The sequence below is a fragment of the Maniola jurtina genome, chromosome 11, assembly GCF_905333055.1.
Source record: "Maniola jurtina chromosome 11, ilManJurt1.1, whole genome shotgun sequence".
Lineage (NCBI taxonomy): Eukaryota > Metazoa > Arthropoda > Insecta > Lepidoptera > Nymphalidae > Maniola > Maniola jurtina.
Window position 1 is genome coordinate 14,874,729 of NC_060039.1, and position 19,671 is coordinate 14,894,399.

Genomic DNA, 19,671 nt, shown 5'->3' on the forward strand with positions numbered 1-19,671 from the left:
CAACGAAGTCGCCATTCTAGCATCTTGGGCCTCCAAGCAACGTCTATGTGATGTGTTGGCCCATTGTCATTTTAGCTTCGCAACCCGTTGAGCTATATCGGTTGAGATTTATCGACCTTATTTGGTGCACAGGCGCGCGGGGAGGGGGTCGTGCCGCGCTATTAGTTCGTCAGTCAACCTAGCTTCCCGCGCTGTAGGAAAGTAAACCTACCAATGCAATTCCGCTAGCAGTTGACCGTTGAGGCCAACTGAAATCGGAGTTCTTAGCGTAAATAAAACGAACAAAATATTGAATAACATCGTTTATTGTCTTTAGGCAAGTACTCTTCACCTCACACATCAACAACTATAAATTCTTTAGAGCGCTATAAATTAAAATAATTTGCTAACATCATACAGAAACAGGCACCAAGCCGATGGCTGCGATATCTTGTACATTAGCTAGGTAAGTACTATGTACTAAAGCACGCGTCACGAAAGAACGTCGCTCGCGCGCGTCTCTGTGTGGCTGACGTACGCGACCGACGTCAGCATAGGAATACCGTCTGCTGCAGAGTCAATTTTCGGGACGAGCACTTGTCTACCAAGATCCGGACATGCTTAGAGCGCGACGTAATTATAATTATTTCAGTGCTTATATTTAACAATGTTCTACCTATCATAAATTCATTTCCAATAAAATTATCTAAAGTACATATATAGGTACAGTACCTAACTATTACGTCAAAATAAAATTACGTAAGCAATACACTTTGGTCAAATTCATTACAAAGTAAACATGATCGCGCATCGCCCGTCGAATAAAATACTAAAATATTATATTTTATTCTAAGAATTTGAATCATTTATGTAACATGTTTGTTAAAAATGTTGTATTGTAAAAAATAATAAAATAAAAGTTAAACGATAAGTGCGCCTGCGGGTGTACCGACACTACAGACAACAGACTGTATTCACATATTTCAAAAATAAATCCTGAAACACTTATTACATACAACTGTAACATGAAAAAAGTGAGTTATACAAATACCCAAGTATGCATATTTGTAAACATACGAAATAATTCCATCCTGATCTTATCTTAAAGGTAATTTAGTTGTTTCGCAACAGTCTAGTGTCTTATTTCTATTTAAATATAGGTATGTATGTATATCAGTTTACTATCTGTGTTTATCTCCCTGACGAAACATACTAATATAACTTTTATCAGCTCAAATAAAAGGGGAATTTGTTTCTAACACTAACAACAAGATATCACGTAGTTTTATTCGGGTTGAATTAACATCTAGTAAGCTTAACTTTAATTAATAAATATAAAATGAGACAAGTGCTAGGTACCTACCTACTAATTCCATTGCACACAAAACTAACTGACGTTAGACTGGGTAGCAACAACAAGTATGATAATGTGATAACACAGTCTAGTCCATCAAAAAACAGAAATAAAGCAGTGTCATACTTTTTTAACCTTTCTTTAATCTTTGGAGGTGTATTTTTTAATTTTGTGAATTTTGTTTTTTAGTTTTGAGTGCATCAGAATTAGTACCTACCCCGAAAATAAATCTAGAACTAAGTCTAGTAATCACTGAGTTATAGCACACTGCCACTGCTGCTGCCACCTGATCAAATACAGCGGAGTCGTGAAATATAATTCTAGTGATAATCATCATTTTTACCTACTTACCACACCAAACAAGTCGGCCTATATTAGATGCGCGTACTACCTAGTCGATCACGTTTAAAACGCTTCTAAAATCATTGTTAAAATCCATACTGAGCGATTCTTTAAGTGCATGCTCAAACGTCCTATACGTAACCTTGAAATGGTAACTTCAAACTTTAATCATAAGATAAACTTGCACGCGCATATTAAGTACCGCCGAATTTACAATGATAATAAAAATATTTATTGCAGTGGAATTAAACGGTATTCTGAGGATATTGCTGTTTTATTGAGCTTTAGTTTTTATCTATTTTACTGAGATTGCCTAAACAAAATATTCTTCGGTTTATACAAGAGCCGCTCGTGCAGTGCAGTGTTTTAAAGCGTTCGGCGCATACTTGATACCGATAAGGCCACTGCAATTTTAAACTGGACTACTGTAAAATACGACAGTTTACTCATTTTTACAATGGTTCATTTTGAAAAATCCTTCACCGTTATTTTTCACTATTAATTATCGTTTGAAACCCTAAAACGGGTAGTCGTCATTGACGGGCACTGCGGGAATGTACCGTTGACTCGTGGCCCGGGAACGGAACGATTCTGTGTATTTACTATCAACACTTGTCTTGCTAGGCACAGCAAGCTTCGCAGCTCACTTGTTAACATTAGCGAGATATGCCACCCTATTTGCGTGATGCACCAACCGTAGTCTTAGCGAACACATGCGGCGTGGTGTCACACGGCTTCTATTTTTTTTTAATTAATTTAAACTCAGTTTATTCACTTTGATATACTGGTTCATCTTGTTATAATAAAAGTAAGCACGCCGAAGCAGCCCAGGAGCCAGCTATTATAACCAGGCATCGGTCGCCACTCGCCACTCGCCGGGCTGCGACTCTACTCTATTCTCTACCTTTAGCCGCGTGTCTATTCGACTCGCCGTCACTCGCCGCGCTCGTGTCGCCGGCCCGCATGCAGCTAGCTCCTTATCCGTCTGCGAGCGGCTAGAGCCGAGGCAGCGGACACGGCGGCGCCTGCACGAACATGCGCGTGTAGTTGACGAGGAAGTAGATGGAGAGCGAGCCGGCCGCCGAGCCCACCTGCGTCACGACGCCGCACGCGCGCATGCCGGCCGCGCCGCCGCCGCGCGCCCACTCGTACACCCACATGCGCGCGTACGAGATCACCGCGTACACCACCACCCACGCCACCACCTGCGAAAATACACACGCCCTCATAAACTTTGTGTATGTCGAAGGTTTGTTCTGAAAAATCGCTTAGTTTACAGGAAAGCGATCATCACGATCAACCCATCGCCGGCCTGCTACTGACACAACTTGTATCCTCTCAATATGAGAAGGGCGTATGCCACCTGTGGCGCAGCTGTGCTGAAGTCCTGACTTCACACCTTTGAGAAAATTATGGAGAACTCTGAGGCATGCAAGTTTCCTCACGATGTTTTCCTTCACCGTTAAAGCAAGTGATTCAATCGCTTAAAAAGTACATAATTCTGCGTGCACGGGAACTATCCCCTGATAACTGATTAGGAGGTTGGACGTCTTAACCACTAGGCTTTCACGGCTTTTACTTTTTTATAATTATTTCACTTCAAAAATATTCTCTAACTTAAAATTATTGTCAGACAAAAAGTCTATTTTACAGATAACAGGTTAGGTAATGTAAAAACTGCGTAACTGTGAATGATGCGATTTCAATAAACGATACGACACGACATGCTACTTACGATCAACGCTCTCCCGCTGGTCTCCTTGTGCAGCGGCGGCGCGGGGCTGAGCAGGGCTGTGGCCAGCAGGTAGGCCAGCGGCAGCAGGCCGGCGCCCAGCATGGCGGCCAGCACGCGGCCGCGCACCGGCCGCAGCCACACGCCCGCCAGGCACGCCGCGGGGTTGGCCATCGCGCACAGCGTCACCGCCAGGTGGTAGGCTTCGGCGCCGTACGGCATGCACGAGTACGACTGCACGGATGGCAGCACGCCATTCATGAGCGCGTTGAGCACCGTCATCAGCGCCATCACCGTCAGCCAGCGCGGCGCCAGCAGCACCGCGCCCTCCGCCGCCGCCTCGTCCTCCTTGTCCGCCTCGGCCGGCTTCACGCGCTCCGGCAGCAGCGTGGCCAGGTTGTGCAGCAGCGCGAAGCTGCCGAGGCTCAGCGCCGACAGGACGCCGAGCACGGCCATGAACACCGTGGTGTCGAAGCGCGCCTCCGGGTACACCGTCTCCACGGTGGCGTTGTCCGGCCCGTAGTCGCAGCGCGGCTCGCCGCCCGTGCCCTGCAGCAGCGACAGCACGCTCGGCAGCAGCCCGCCCAGGCCCTCACCCACCAGGTACGTCGCGAGGTACACGTCCCGGAAGTGCCGCAGGTAGGGGTAGAACAGCACCGAGCTGGTGCAGCCGACGAAGCCCGTGAAGAACGTTATCGACAGGAACGACACGGAGCGCTCGGTGCCGGCGACGAGCGCGGTCTCCGCGTACAGGAAGCCGTTGAGGAACAGCGCCAGCGTGCCGATCACGAGCAGCGCGTAGATGTAGGGCGCGTCGGGCGCGCGCGGGAACAGTCTCCGCAGCACCACGTACAGCACCACTCCGACGTTCGCGAGCTGGATGACGACGGAGATGTAGGACGGCAGCGCCCAGCCCTCCGGCAGGCGCTGCACCAGCAGCGGCAGCTGCATGAACACGCCGTTGACGCCGAGCCACGAGCCCAGCCCCCAGCACGCCATCAGCACGTCCAGCAGCACGCGCCGCTGCTTGCCCATCGCCCGCATCTCGGCTTCCTCCTCCCCCAGGCACGGCGACCTCTCCCGCGCCTCGTTCAACCTGGGCAGGGATAAATGTATCAATCCACGCGACGCACTCGCATTCGCTTCAGCGATATTATTAGGAACTGAGTTGATACGAACGGTCGAGGACGACTTGCGGAACAGGTTCGGGCGAGCGAACGTGTTGCGATCCACTTCCGAGTGTGCCGTTTGGTACTATGTAGCTAGGTCGTCCATTTATCTTGGCGCTATCCATCAGATAGATAAAGCGCTTTTCTTTAATGTTGATTGCGAGCACAGTACACGACTGTTCCTAATGAAATCGACACTTAACCCACGTACACAGATATCAAGAAATTGCAACACAAAAATTATGTCCATAAATTAAAGCAGTCATCGATACAGCGCGTGCGTCACTCAGCGAGCACATTATTGGGTACGCTATTAACTGATACATTTTAATGCATATAAGTATATAAAGTCTGTCTACCGCGTCTGACTTTTGAAGCGCTAATCTAAAAAAGTACAGAATGATTTCAAGTTTTAACCAAAACATAGTAACAATATGTATACATCTACAGTGGTCACTTGTAGCTTGGAGAAGAGTAAAGGCGAGTCCTTAGCGAGCAAACATGATGCTTACTTGTAAAGAATGTTTACCAATTTAGGTTGGGGATGTTTTTAGATTACCTAATATTATAATAATCATTTTAGTCACTTTCAATTCACGGACAAATATTGTAAACTATGTTGATAAATAGGTAATTACCTTTACAAGACAGACATTAGACGAATGTTCCGGCATTCCGTCCCGTGTATGGTGCTTAGTACGTCGAATAAACAAGATTGATTCTATCTGTTAATCGGCTCTTTATATATGTATTACTAGCTGATGCCCGCAGCTTCGCCCGCGTGGATTGGTCAGATCCCCTGCAGCATCAGGATTGAGGAGTTGGACTCCAAATTTTTTATGAAACAATGTCGCAAAGTTCCTCTATCGATTAAAAAAGAAATGACGCAAATCGGTTCAGAAATCTCGGAGATTTCGGTATACATAGGTAGAAAAACACAACTCCCTTTTTAAAAGTCGGTTAAAAAAGTAGCCTATTTTACGCCCTGGTCAATCCTCTACTTGCCTGTGAAAGTCCCGTCAAAATCGGTTCAGCCGTTCCAAAGATTAGCCTTTTCAAACAGACAGACAGACAGACAGACAGACAGACAGACAGACAGACAGACAGACAGACAGACAAAAATTTTAAAAACGTGTGATTCAGTTATGGTATCGTTCAAATAACCATATGAGCTTAATATGAGGTAGTTATTTCGAAATTACAGACAGACACTCCAATTTTATTTATTAGTATAGATGTAGGTACAGTGAATCTGACTAACCTAGTCTGATCAAATTCGTTTGCTGACAGATTTTTCGTATAATCGATCTCTTTATACGGCTATCACAGGAGTGACTTGCAAGTGTTTCTGGACAGCATAATATTATCTAGTACAAATTCGTAACAAACATTAGCTAGGTAGATAAAAGTAGGTTATCGGCGAATCTAATAACTAAGTTATATATAAATATCTATTTGTTTATCTTTTACGACCTATAGCAAATCAATGCGGTTTTGCTTGCGTAGATAGGCACCTACCTACTATAATTCTATAATTTCTCTTTGTACACAAAGGTTTAATTTAATCTTAGAATAATCAAAGATTGATGGATTGGAAATCCTTATTTGCTTATGTTGGCAATCCATGTCCGGTGTCGGTGGTTGCACTGTCTGTGGTCGTAACGTCAGCGCTAGATCTGTGGTGAAGAGGGTGATGGTGGTTGTGCTGTCTGTGGTCGTAACGTCAGTGCTATATCTGTGGCGAAGAGGGATATGTAGACTCTTTGGACTGGACTTTCGGTTTGGACGCTAATTATTGTGTAATGTGAAAACGATTGAAGAATTATACGGTTTGTTTGAGTAATTCGGAGATTAATTGTTAATATCAGAAGTGTGCAGTGACTTACGCTATGGGGAGAAAACGATCGAAACGTAAACGTGCTCGTTCCACCTCGAGTTCTTCAAGCGCCAGGACACCTCCAAGGAAATGTAATAAGGTATCTCGCAAAGATACCGAGACTGTGAGTGCTTTGAACAATATTATACCTGACTTTGATCCCTTGAAAGATGATATAAATGCATGGCTTAACATTATACAATCTTACGCTCAAACTTTTACATGGTCTGACGAGACAATTCGTTACCAAGCTCTAAATAAGTTAAAAGGGTCGGCTAAAGTCTGGTACGATTCATTATTGCGTACAAACGATAAGTGGCCTTTATGGAAATGGAGCGATTGGAAAGTAAAACTATCGGTTAGCTTCCAAGTTCGAAGAAATATGTTTGAACTTTTAAAAGAAATTGTTGATAAAAAACCAGTTGATAATCAATCTTTGTACGAATTTTATTTTGAACAAAAATGTAAAATTGACCGTTTGTGTTTGAACTTTTCCGAACAAGATATTGTTTCAATTATAGTGGGTAACATCAGTGATTATGCGTCTTTAGAATCTAGCAATTTTAAAACGTGTGACCAGTTGGCTAGTTATTTACATGGGCGTATTTATAAGAAAAATATTAAAAATATGGGTAGTTCACGAGACGGACAACTAAAAGCGGGAAGTAATCAGGGAACACCTTCGGTTAGTCAAAGCTCACAAATGAATTTAAATGTGCCAAATCAGCCGAGTTCCTCAAATTCTGGCCCAGATATTAATCATAACCAAACCCAAGCTCGTAGGTTTATGAAATGTTACATCTGTGGAGGTAATCATAAAAAACAACAGTGCGAGTTAAATAAGTGTGATTTTTGTGGTAGGAAGGGACACGTAGAGTCATTTTGCTATCATAAGAAGAATTCAGGGAAAACAGTTGCTAAACCGGAGCAACAGGAGACAAAATTTGTTTCTTCAGACACCAAAGACAAGTTCGTTAAAAAAGTGTACGTTTTTGATACCTGTCACGAGGCATTTATAGATACTGGGAGTAGCTGTTCTCTCATATCCGAATCATTAGTAAAGGAGTTATCGTTAAAAGTTATTGAACTACCTTCACCTATAATATTACAAGGGTTTTCTAAACAGAGTTGCAAAAATGTAAACAAGAAAATTTGTATTAATATTTCATTTGATTCAGTTGCATTGAGTGATATTGATTTTTACGTTATAGACGATCTGGTTGGGTGTAATATATTAATTGGGCGAAACGTAACAGAGCGATCTGATCTGGTCTATTCTCGAGTAGGTGATTTACTGAAATTTCAATACGCTAGTGATTTAAAAGAGTACTGTAATCGCATTTTTGAATCTGAAGTAGACGTGCATATACTTCAATCTGAATTAGTGGCTTTACTCAATCGATATGAGGATTGCATAGCTAGTAGCATAAAGGAATTGGGTAAAGTTACTAATCATGAAATGGAAATTAAATTATCTAGTTCACAACCAGTCCAATGCAGACCCTTTAGAACCTCACATTCCGATAGGCAGACGATTCGCGACATGGTAGACGAGTTACTCGAAAATAATATCGTACGCGAGAGTAACTCACCGTACGCCAGTCCAGTCCTTTTGGTGAATAAAAAAAATGGAGAGAAAAGGCTCTGCATTGATTATAGGGCGTTAAATAAAATAACGGTTAAGGACAAATACCCCATGCCCCGAATCGAAGATTTAGTGGATAGGTTACAGGGTCATAAAATATTTACTAGTTTGGATTTAAAAAGTGGATATTATCAGATCGCGGTAAATAAGGATTCGGTAGAGAAAACTGCTTTCATTACTGAAGACGGGCATTATGAATTCTTGCGGCTTCCATTTGGCTTGGCAAATGCACCATCGTGCTTTCAACAAATGATGAATAAAACACTTGGTAGCTTAAGATTTGGAAAAGTGATTGTATATTTAGATGACGTATATTTAGTTTCGGAAACTGTAGAAGAAAATTTGAAATTACTTGAGGAAGTTTTGCAAATATTTAAGAAAAATGGTCTCACATTGAATCTTAGAAAGTGTCATTTCTTTAAGAATGAAATCGAGTTCCTAGGGTATAAAATTAAATCAGGGTGCGTTATGCCAAACGAAGATAAACTGGAAGCAGTAAAGAATTTTCCAATGCCAAAAACAGTACACCAACTTCGTCAGTTTTTGGGGCTTATTAGTTACTTTCGAAAATTTATACGAAATTGTGCCATCTTGTCAGCTCCCCTTACAAAACTGTTGAAGAAGGATGCTGTTTGGGAATGGGGTGATGTACAAAATCAAGCGTTTTGCACTTTGAGAGATAAATTGACCTCTGAAAGTATTTTGGCTATTTTTGATCCAAACAAAGAAACTGTTTTATACACAGACGCTAGTAGAGAAGGTTTAGCTGGTATTCTAACGCAAGTGGGGACCGAAGGCGAAAAGGTTGTACATTATTATAGTAGACAGACTACAAACGATGAAAAGAAATATCACTCTTTCGAGTTAGAACTATTGGCTGTAGTCTGTTCACTCCAAAAGTTTCGGTTATACTTGTTAGGTACCCATTTTAAAATTATTACAGATTGTAGTGCTGTTAGATATGCGTTGACTAAAAAAGACATAGTTCCTCGGATAGCTAGGTGGGTATTATCAACTCAAGAATTCTCATTTGATATTTTACATAAGGAGGGTAGTCGAATGCAACATGTTGACGCCCTCAGCCGCAACCCTGTGCCGTCTGGAAAAAAAACTGAAACCGAGATAATTATGTCAATTACGGAAGGGGATTGGTTACTTGCGGTACAAGTTCAAGATCCAGAATTATTGAAAATCAGGGAGATAATAGAATCAGGAGAGGCCGAAAGTAATAAAGATATTTTCAGTAATTACGAAGTATTGGGTGCAAAGGTGTATAGACGAACGAGTCATGGCCGACGTTGGGTGGTTCCCAAGAACTGCATCTGGCAGATAATAAAATGTAACCATGATGACGTGGGCCATTTCTCGTTAGATAAAACGGTTGAGCGTATAAGTTCTCTATATTGGTTTCCACGGTTGCGTAAAGTAGTAAAAAAGTATATTAAAAATTGTTTGAGCTGCATTTACTACAAAAACAAAGGGGGGCCGAAGGAGGGAGAACTATACCCCTTACCTAAATATGCCCAACCATTTCATACCTTGCATCTAGACCATCTTGGTCCTTTCGTAACTACTAAAAATAAAAACAAATATTTATTAGTAGTGGTAGATGCGTTTACAAAGTTCGTATTTCTTTCCGCGGTTCGTAAGACTAATACAGCTGGAGTAATTAGAGAGCTAGAAAACATATCAAAAACGTTCGGTAACGCTAGACGAATAATCACTGATGCGGGTTCATGTTTTACTTCGGGTAAATTTACTCAATATTGTCTGAATAGAAATATCAGATTACATACGGTAGCGACGGGCGTTCCTCGCGCCAATGGACAGGTTGAAAGGTTTAATAAAACTATTTTAGAATCTTTAAAAACTATGGGTGCTGAGACTACTGATGACAGATGGGATCAGTGTATAAAGGCATTACAACAAGGGCTAAATAGCACGATACATAAAACTACTCGAGCTATCCCTAGTGAAGTTATGTTCGGTTATAGATTACGCATGGATAGTGATACTTTAGCTCCAGAGTTGAACGACGAAGAGTTAGTAGACGTGTCTCAGTTGCGCGAAAGAGTCGATAGTAATGTTAAAGCTAGTGCAGAATGTCAAAAGAAGAGATTTGATAGAAGTCGTGTGAAAGCTAAACAGTACAAAGAAGGAGAACTAGTATTAATTAAGATACAAAGTCAAGGTAATGACGGTCAAAGCAGAAAACTGCTGCCAACTTTTAAAGGTCCATTTCAAGTAAAGAAAGTCTTAGATAATGATAGATATGAAGTGGTGGATCTGAGAGGTAGTCAAAGAAGTTCGAAAACATATAATGGCACAGCTGTGGCAGAAAATATGAAACCATGGATTAATATTGTTGACTGGAATTTAGATTAGAAAGTCTCCAAAAAAAAAAAAAAAAAAAAAAAAAGATGGTACAGATCAAACCCGTGTTGGCAAGTTTTCCTTGTATATATTTAATAATGCTATAATTCAATGACTATAATAAAATTTTCTGATCCTAATATGTCGGTGATTGCCAATATGTTAATCACAATATAAAAAAAAAAAAAAGATATTAAAATAAAAAGTGTAAGTATATGCCCTATAAGTTATATTTTCTTTTTACCACAGTTGAAAGTTATTTTGAATTAAATCATATTCTGGAGTAACTATCATACTTTGTTATGTATAACAATAATAGTTGATACAGCGAGCCGTGATAAATTATAAAAAGGTTAATTTATTGTGAATATTGTACCATGCATATAAAAAAATCACATTGAAATACGACGCTTGTATAATGTAATATTAGTGGGTTAGTGGGGAATATTGTACCATGAATATTTAAATAATATCACATTGGAATACGATGCTTCAACTTGAAGGCAACTTGGTGTCTTAAGTGAGTAAAGGCTCTTTGAGCGCAAGTGGTCTTCACCAACTTGGTACGCTTGAGTGAGCGACATGCTCTTTAAGTGCAGGTGGTTTTCAACTATGATAAACTTGGTCTCCTAAGTGTGGCAAAGTCCCTTTAGGTGGAGTTGTCTTGTTGTTTAAGTTGCAGGCTATCGTATGACTGCTAAGTGATAAGTGGTAACGAATGGGCAATATTCTTTAGGAACCTTACGAATATGAAACTATAACAAACTTGGTCTCCCAAGTGTGGCAAAGTCCCTTTGGGTGGAGTTGTGTTGTTTTTGAGTTGCAAGCTATCGTATGGTTGTTAAGTGATAAGTGATTATGAATGGATAATATTCCTTAGGACCCTTACGAGTATGAAATGTGATTCAGGTATTAACAGATGTTTCTTTTGCAGTGGTTTTATCTCGACTCGTGGGATGCCCGGGGCGGGCACCAGGCAGCATGGCCGTGTTGGCAATCCATGTCCGGTGTCGGTGGTTGCACTGTCTGTGGTCGTAACGTCAGCGCTAGATCTGTGGTGAAGAGGGTGATGGTGGTTGTGCTGTCTGTGGTCGTAACGTCAGTGCTATATCTGTGGCGAAGAGGGATATGTAGACTCTTTGGACTGGACTTTCGGTTTGGACGCTAATTATTGTGTAATGTGAAAACGATTGAAGAATTATACGGTTTGTTTGAGTAATTCGGAGATTAATTGTTAATACTTATAATGTCATATAAAAAGTGTGTAAAGTCCTTATCGCTTACATCAAATATATATGTACATATATATACGGACTCTTTATTGCTACAAAGCGCAATAGAAATTATTTAAAAAAACCGGCCAAGTGCGAGTCAGACTTGCGCACTAATGGTTCCGTACTCGGGTATTGTTTCCAACATTTTGCACGGTAAATCAAAAACTATTACACATAAAAATAAATAAAAATCTGTTTTAGAATGTACAAGTAAAGCCCTTTCATATGATACCCCACTTGGTATAGTTATCTTACTTTCAAAATTGAAACACATTTTAATTTTTTTTAAATGATGTAACCACAAATTCGCAGTTTTCAGATTTATTCCTGTACTAGCCGATGCCCGCGATTTCGCCCGCGTGGATTTAGGTTTTTCGAAATCCCGTGGGAACCCTTTGATTTTCCGGGATAAAAAGTAGCCTATGTGCTAATCAAGGATATTATCTATCTCCATTCTAAATTTCAGCCAAATCCATCCAGTAGTTTTTGCGTGAAGGAGTAACAAACATACACACACATACAACTTTCTTCTTTATAATATTAGTGTGATTTGTGCTATAAGACCGACCTAGCAGTCAAATTTTATGATTCTAGCTCAACGAGAAGAGGTTTCTTGACAGACAGACTACAAAGTGATCCTATAAGGGTTCAATTTTCCATTTGAGGTACGGAACCCTAAAAACCAGTTAAGCGCGAGTCGGAATCGCATACGAAGGGTTCCGTACCATCATACAAGATAGTTTAATATTTTTTTAGCTACATTATTGCATTATTATTATTACACACAATTATGTTGTAAAAAGTATCAGACTTTTTTATCTTTTTCAAATAATAATCTAACAGCATGCGCCGAACTTAGCTGATTTTAAGTAGATTATAAAATTATGACGTTATATCAATAGGTGACCACACCAGACGTGCGGATAAAACTTGTTGTATGCGGCGCGCATACACATGTGCGATCATTTTATACGGACACTACTCTTCTAATAATAATTATTTATTGATACATTACTACATTTATTAATGGACGTATACTATCTTTATCTGTAAATCCCATAAGAAGCCTTTGACATGATGTATGTTATCTAGTCTTATTACAACATAGTTTCAAGTGGCTTATTACTTCAAATATGTAAAATGTGCCCAATATGCCCAAGTAGTAAGTACCTACTACCTACTACCTACTAACAATAATGCGTACAAAATGAGATTTCACTCGCCATTTTCACTTTATGTGTCAAAGCTATCATGTGAAAAGTACGATTTTAGTCCTTATTTTAAAGGTAAACCCTTGGATGAAGGATTATAATACTATCTCTATGGGTAAACCATGCTTTTGGCATGACAGTTGACACAAAGTTTAAATGGGGAGTTCTCATTTCGAACGGACGGATTAGTATGTTTATGTATTTTATAGCTAAGTACATTCTTTACTAGGCAGGTACGAGATTATTTCAAAGATATGTGTCCATCCACAGGGTGCAAGCTATCTCTTTATCAAATAGATATTACCCGCAATTTCTTCCGTTGGATATTTGGGTTTTTAAACTCCCGTGGGAGCTCTGACTTTCCAAGACAAAAAGTAAGTTTAGCCTATGTCCTTATCTACATTTGTGCCAAATTTCATCAAAAGCTAGCACACAGACATCAGATTAACTTTCGCATTTATAATATTAGTATGGATATGGATACCATTGTTATTATAAAAAAAATAACCGATAATGCTATCGATAAAATATGCTGTCCATTTTCATCAACTTGATGAATTTGATTACGTAGCAAAATAATATATCATTATTGGATAAAAGTGCTAGCACTAACTGGAGTCCTATAGCAGGTTCACACTCACCTCACCTACAGAAAAGGTTAAGTACATACGTATAGGTAGCTTTATAAATTATAGTGAAAAGATAATTGATAAAAAAGAATACTTTAAAACAAGCTCGAAATATTCATCCTTCCAAGAAGGCTCAGCGGCGAGGTACTTAGCACGTCCGCGACTTCGTTCGGTGGAACTGGATTTTAGAAATTCCTGTAGGAACTCTTTGATTTTTCGAGATAAAAGTGGCCTAGGTATGTCCGTGATCGAACCCCCTGACCTGTTATGACTTATTAACCACTAGGATATCATCGTCTTCTTTATAATATAAGAGGGCATTGAATTAAATGTACCTAATTTAAAGATCTCCAGCACGACGGACCGACGATATAAAGCGGCTGGCGAGAAGTGGCTGGATGAGAAAGGCTAAGGACCGGGGGTGGTGGCGCTCTTTAGCGAAGGCCTATGTCCACAGTGGACATCCACAGGCTGATGGTGATGATGAAACTACCTATTATACTTGTAGAACGGCTATTCCTAACAAAAGTCATGTTCCATAAGCCGATAAGTCGACGTTTTCTATCATTGTAACATTGTTGCTGCGGTCGTTTAATTCACGAAGAGTGTTAAATCAGACAGGCATATCAAGTTGCGTTGATCTACATTACACCTATAGGTTCCTTTCTCTCAAAGTTGAGGTCTAATGAACTTATATTATAAATTCGTGCGTCTGTCTGTCTGCTACTGTTCCACGCCCAGTGGACGGGCACAGAGTGTGCATCCTGGAGACACTGAAGAATATTTTTTTATTCCGGAAAACCAGTAGGTATTAACCACGGGAATTTAAAAAACCTAAAACTATGCGGACGATTACGCGGCATCGGCTATTAAGGGGCATGCGACGGGTCTGCCCATGAAATTCAAAAATTTGGTCTTTCACAATAGTACCCTTTCAAGTAAAGATTTTTATATAAACCTGTGAGGATGATACTGCCATTGGCGCAATTAAAGTGCCATAAGCCTACTTTGTCGTACCTATTAGTTTACGAATTGCGAAAAACCAAATTAAATTTGAATTTCGCGGGAAAATACCTAGCGTTTTATTGTAATCCATACTAATATTATATATACGAAAGTCTGCCTGTCTGTCTGCCAACTTTACACGGCCCAACAGTCTAACCGATTTTAATGAAAATTGGTACTTACAAAGTTAGCTTACATCCCGTGGAAGGACAAAGGCTACTTTTTATCCCGGAAAATCAACGAGTTTCCACGGGATTCTTGGGAGCCCATCCGTTTAACCGATTTATAGGGGTACAGACTACAGAGGTAGCTTGCATCCCGGAAACTAACATAGGTAATTTTTTGTCTCGTAAAATCACAGCGTTCCCACGGGATTTTAAAAAACCTAAATCCACGCGAACGAAGTTGCGGGCATAATCTAGTTAAGAATAAATTGATTACCAAAACCCATTAGTACAACACTACTTTAAATACTAAACTGTCTTTGATAACAGAAGCAATTTGAAGCCATTGTCTAATTAATAACTATTAACGAAACTCCAAGGTTGTACCTAGTTAGTTTGTTATTGGTTAGTAACTAAACTACTGACAGTATAGAATTATTATGTGCTAAGTACCTACCATCCAAGTAATAAGTAAAGTAGTAAGTATATATACCAGATACCTAAACCAACTGCAACAAACTTAAACTAATTTTATAGTTTGTCTATTTGAGTGTGCGCATCACGCCAAATCTACGATTGAGAATTTTCGCATTTTAAGTTGAAATTTAAATAATTAACAATAATTACTTACACAAATATTTAAACAAATGTAATATAATTAATTACCTATACTAAATTAATTTCAATAGCAAGCTCCTACTTTGACCAAAATCGGTTCACTAAACAGAACCCGAGGACAAAGACACAAATAATTGTCGTGAAGTTGCGCTGAAGTCAGACTCGCGCACTGAGGGTTCCATACTCGGGTATTTTTTCCAACATTTTGCACGATAAATCAAAAACTGTTATACATAAAAATAAATCAAAATCTGTTTTAGAATGTACAAGTAAAGCCCTTTCATATGATACCCCACATGGTATAATTATCTTACTTTGAAAATTTAAACACATTTTAATATTTTTTAATGATGTGACCGCAAATTCGCGGTCTTCATATTTATTCCTGTATCTGTGCTATAAGACCTACCTAACTGCCAAATTTCATGATTCTAGGACAACGGGAAGTACCTTATAGGTTTCTTGACAGACAGACAGACAACAAAGTGATCCTATAAGGGTTCTGTTTTTCCTTTGGAGGTATGGAACCCTAAAAATTAGCCCAACATAGGCTTTTAATATTTGAATGGTTTAAGTATAATAATATAATTAATAATATTATGTCATAAATTAAATAGTGTAATAGCAAGTGACTTGAATGTAATAAAAGTACCAATCCAGCTGAGCTCGCAAAAAATTTGCGGAAAATAAATAATATACTACATAATGTACCTACTTAAATACCTACAATATCTACATATGAGTAATAGTGTTAAACTTTTGTATATACAGTCTAAGAAAAGTACCTATAAAAAAAATGGTGTTATTGCATTATAATTAGGTATATCTGTAAGAAACATATAGTAAGTAATTGATGATTTAAATAATACGTTACATTTTTGCAGAGCTGTTAATTGATTTCCGAGATGTAAAGGTATGCGTCCATGCGCTGCGCAATGCCGAGTGTCGACTACATTAGCGAGCAAGTGTGACTAACTCCACCGTAGTGGCGGGCCTGTATAAATAATACCTGTCAGCCGCGAGCGTGAGGGTGCGCCGCAGGGCCGCCAGCAGGGCCTCCTCGCTGCCCGCGCGGCTCTCCATCGCCTACCACGCGTGCAGCCGACACTATTCGTGACTGCGGCTCACTACACTTTAGTTTTCCTCAGTTTACTTTAAAGATAAACAAACTAGCTTCTCGCTGAAATGCGTAACACGCGCACTACACTCGGCCCGTACGACCTTGTTACCGCTAACTGACAATAACAGAGAAAACCTAACTCCAGTCTAAAGCGCCGGGGTTTCTTTGGGAAGATTTCTGCAATTTGTTTATCTTTTAAAAACCAGAAAAAACTAAAGCACACTATAGAACACTCTCACACCCTGGCCTGCATATATTTATGTTTTTCAATAGAACTATCTCCACCTGAATAAGTTTAAACTTTTAAGTACACACATTTAATTTGATATTAATCCTTATAAGTACCTACTTAGATTTAATTTACAGCAATTTAATTTGCGCTGATTAAGCTTAAATGACTTAGGTAATTAGTATGTGGACTTTTCAAGGAAATAATTATGCAGGTGAACTAAGGTCACCAAACCACCGGCAAGCTGAAGCACCTATCAGTGGGCAGGCCTCGCTTGGGCGTGATAGCCATTGGAGCCGAAAAGTCCTAGAGTGTCAGCATACCAGTAAGCGTAGCATGGGACGCCAATATAAAGAAGGTGGCAGAAAGCTGCTGAATGACAAAGGCTGTAGGTAGGGTGTAGTGACACTTACTAGGGAGGGTTCAACAGTGGAGATCCGCAGACTCATAATATGGTGACTAGATATGGACATAAATACATGATAAAATATTTAACTTCTTCAATATACTATTTAATCAACAGGACAGAAATTAAAACATTGCAGTTTTAAATGAATCTCAAATCAGAATAGTAGGAAATACCTATAAGGAAATCTATAGAATATGGTTAGGTATAAACTGAAATGGGTTCTCAATTAGAGTAATTGAGGAGAGTATGTAGAATACTTGTACTAGCTTGCTGCAAGCAATAGGAATATCTATTCATCAAACATGTAAGTATTGTTTTATAAGCTAATTACCATTCGTATTTGTACAGAATTTTTTTTTGTAAATTTAAAAATTCAGTACCTACTTACTACATGATTTAGTATTGATAATAATATTATGATGTCCTTTAAATTTTCTATGCCAGTAAAATTAGATTTTTTTTGTTGAGAATTAGATCATGACATATGTAAGTACGGAGTAGGTACATAAATTATAATTTATAATGTATGAAAGGATTGTAAGAATGCTGTATTTGGATTCAAAAATTGGTAGGTACCTACTCGTAAGTACCAAGAAAGTTATTTTATGTGGAGACTTATTATTTAAATATACTTAATATGTAATAATATTTATAAACATAAATATATGATGGGTTAGCATTTAGTTATTACCACAACACATAAATCTTTTATACTGTACATGTTAAACTAAATGTCACCCTGGATAAAAAGTAACCAAGCATCTAAGTAATAGGAATAGGCACTTAAGTAGCTAATGTACACTGTACAGGAATAAAAAAAGAAAACTTGATAACCAGCCTTATCACATATGTAACATTTGCTCAAGCTCAAAGTCACAAACCATTCCAGTGCTACTTCTCAGTATTAGTAAAGTGTTGAGTAAGTTAGTTATTCTGATGCAGTTAAGTTACAATGTAGTTATTTACTGTATGAATACATGTGGCTAATATCCAATTGTAAGATTATCATTATCACTAACCTTTGACTCTTTTTGTCCACCATCTTTAGTGGTCTTGCTATTTATTAGTTTTTTTTTTATCTAACTGTGGGCTCTGAGAGCCAAAGGAAGAAATGATTATACAATACTAGATGATCCATGCAACTTTGTCTGTGAAATTAGGTTTTTTTTTAAATTCTGTTTTATTTTCCAGGTGTGCTGTTGGCAGTATGAAATCTATTTCTATGCCAAATGTAAACATTGATTCATCTTTTGAGCCATATAAAAATAACAGACAGACACACTATCACATATTGTATACTATAGGTAAGCATTAATTTATGGTAATTACCATAAAATATGGTAAAACCCGTGAGGCAAGATCCAACTTAAACAGCTTATTATGTATTTATACAATTGTTTTATTTTACAGTGTACATGTTTGGAATGGCAATACCATATTTTCTTTCAAGTAAAAGTGACTCTATAATACTCATTGTTGTTACTTGAATGTGATTTCATGGGATTTTAGTGAAGGAAACCATTATGAATAACATCCTGTCCGCAGTGCAGAAGTACCATTGCTTATTTACAAAATGTGACTTATGCAATTTGTGTAGGTTATTCACTGTACAAGGCTGGTGCTCAGCTACAAGCTGTATGACACATGCAAAGTTCCAGAGTGGCTGTTGAGTCTACCAGGCCTCAGAATAGATGCAATATTGAAATTGTTTGTGCAATTGTGTAAGGTACCAAACTACGCAAGCAAGCAATTTTAACCACGAACTCAAAACGCTACAATCATCTTCTCACCTTGTTAAGCTGCTCATGGCTGTTCAAATATTATTTTAATTCACAAAACTTAACAATTCAACATTATTTCGTCAACTCTTCATTACAGGTGGGAAAGTAAGTAGCTGAGTGATCCTAACGTACCATAATATTTAAAACTCAGTGGCGAGTCTAAAATATGTCTAAAAAATATCACATACTTAATATTTTATTTAAAATAATAGGGTCGAAAGATCACGAAATTGAAAAAGGGCACTTTTCGAGGCCAACTCGTCTGACATCTGACAGTGACAACCGATTCACAATGACAATGACACTTGACATAACACGTCAGTCATCACTGACAGTTGACACAACTTTTTTTTTTCTCTCTCTCTCGTCTGGCCTTACAAAGATTTTTTTTTTTCTTCTCGTCTGGCTTTACATAGATTAGCCAATGTCAGATTTGTAGTTATAATTACAAGTTAGGGAAACTAACTATATATTATGTATAAAATAATGAACTTACAAAGATTAGCCAATGTCAAGTTTGTAGTTGGACTTCGTCTGTGTTGGTGTTAGCTGGCGGGCGTGCTCTGCCTTTTTGGAGTGTTTTTTTTGTTAAAACGGGCTGGATAGCGCTCTAAAAGGGTGCCGTGCGTATGTCGCCGAGCGCTGGACGAAATCTCGGTCCGATTTTGGTAACTGGACTAGAGGGGTTATGATGTTAGTAAATAACCTACAACAACACAAAAAATAATAATTATGTACATGTACTTACATAGACACTAGTT

At 39.0% G+C, this 19,671-nt stretch overlaps 1 protein-coding gene across 5 annotated transcripts; it reads right to left on the reverse strand.

The window, feature by feature from the left end:
* Nucleotides 1–287: 287 nt before the first annotated feature.
* LOC123869847 (solute carrier family 52, riboflavin transporter, member 3-B) lies at nt 288–19,172 on the reverse strand. 5 transcript variants are annotated; one of them, XM_045912911.1, is made up of 3 exons: nt 18,920–19,172; nt 3,411–4,503; nt 288–2,880 (listed from the first exon to the last, which is right to left on the reverse strand). In XM_045912911.1, the coding sequence occupies exons 1-3, from the start codon at nt 18,934–18,936 to the stop codon at nt 2,671–2,673; spliced, it is 1,320 nt and encodes a 439-aa protein (XP_045768867.1). In that variant the 5' UTR covers nt 18,937–19,172; the 3' UTR covers nt 288–2,670. The 5 variants fall into 5 exon arrangements, with proteins under 5 accessions (XP_045768867.1, XP_045768866.1, XP_045768868.1 ...); XM_045912910.1 differs by lacking the exon at nt 18,920–19,172 and adding an exon at nt 16,381–16,895; XM_045912912.1 differs by lacking the exon at nt 18,920–19,172 and adding an exon at nt 16,246–16,365.
* Between the last annotated feature and the right edge of the window lie 499 nt (nt 19,173–19,671).

Bases quoted from the DNA above. Each gene is read 5' to 3' on its own strand.
- LOC123869847 (XM_045912910.1), bottom strand. From the start codon at position 16,454: ATGGAGAGCCGCGCGGGCAGCGAGGAGGCCCTGCTGGCGGCCCTGCGG. The intron at 4,504-16,380 runs GTATTATTTATA...ATCCCTGCCCAG, and splicing joins CTCACGCTCGCGGCTGACAG to GTTGAACGAGGCGCGGGAGA. The intron at 2,881-3,410 runs GTAAGTAGCATG...GTATTTTCGCAG, and splicing joins CCAGCGGGAGAGCGTTGATC to GTGGTGGCGTGGGTGGTGGT.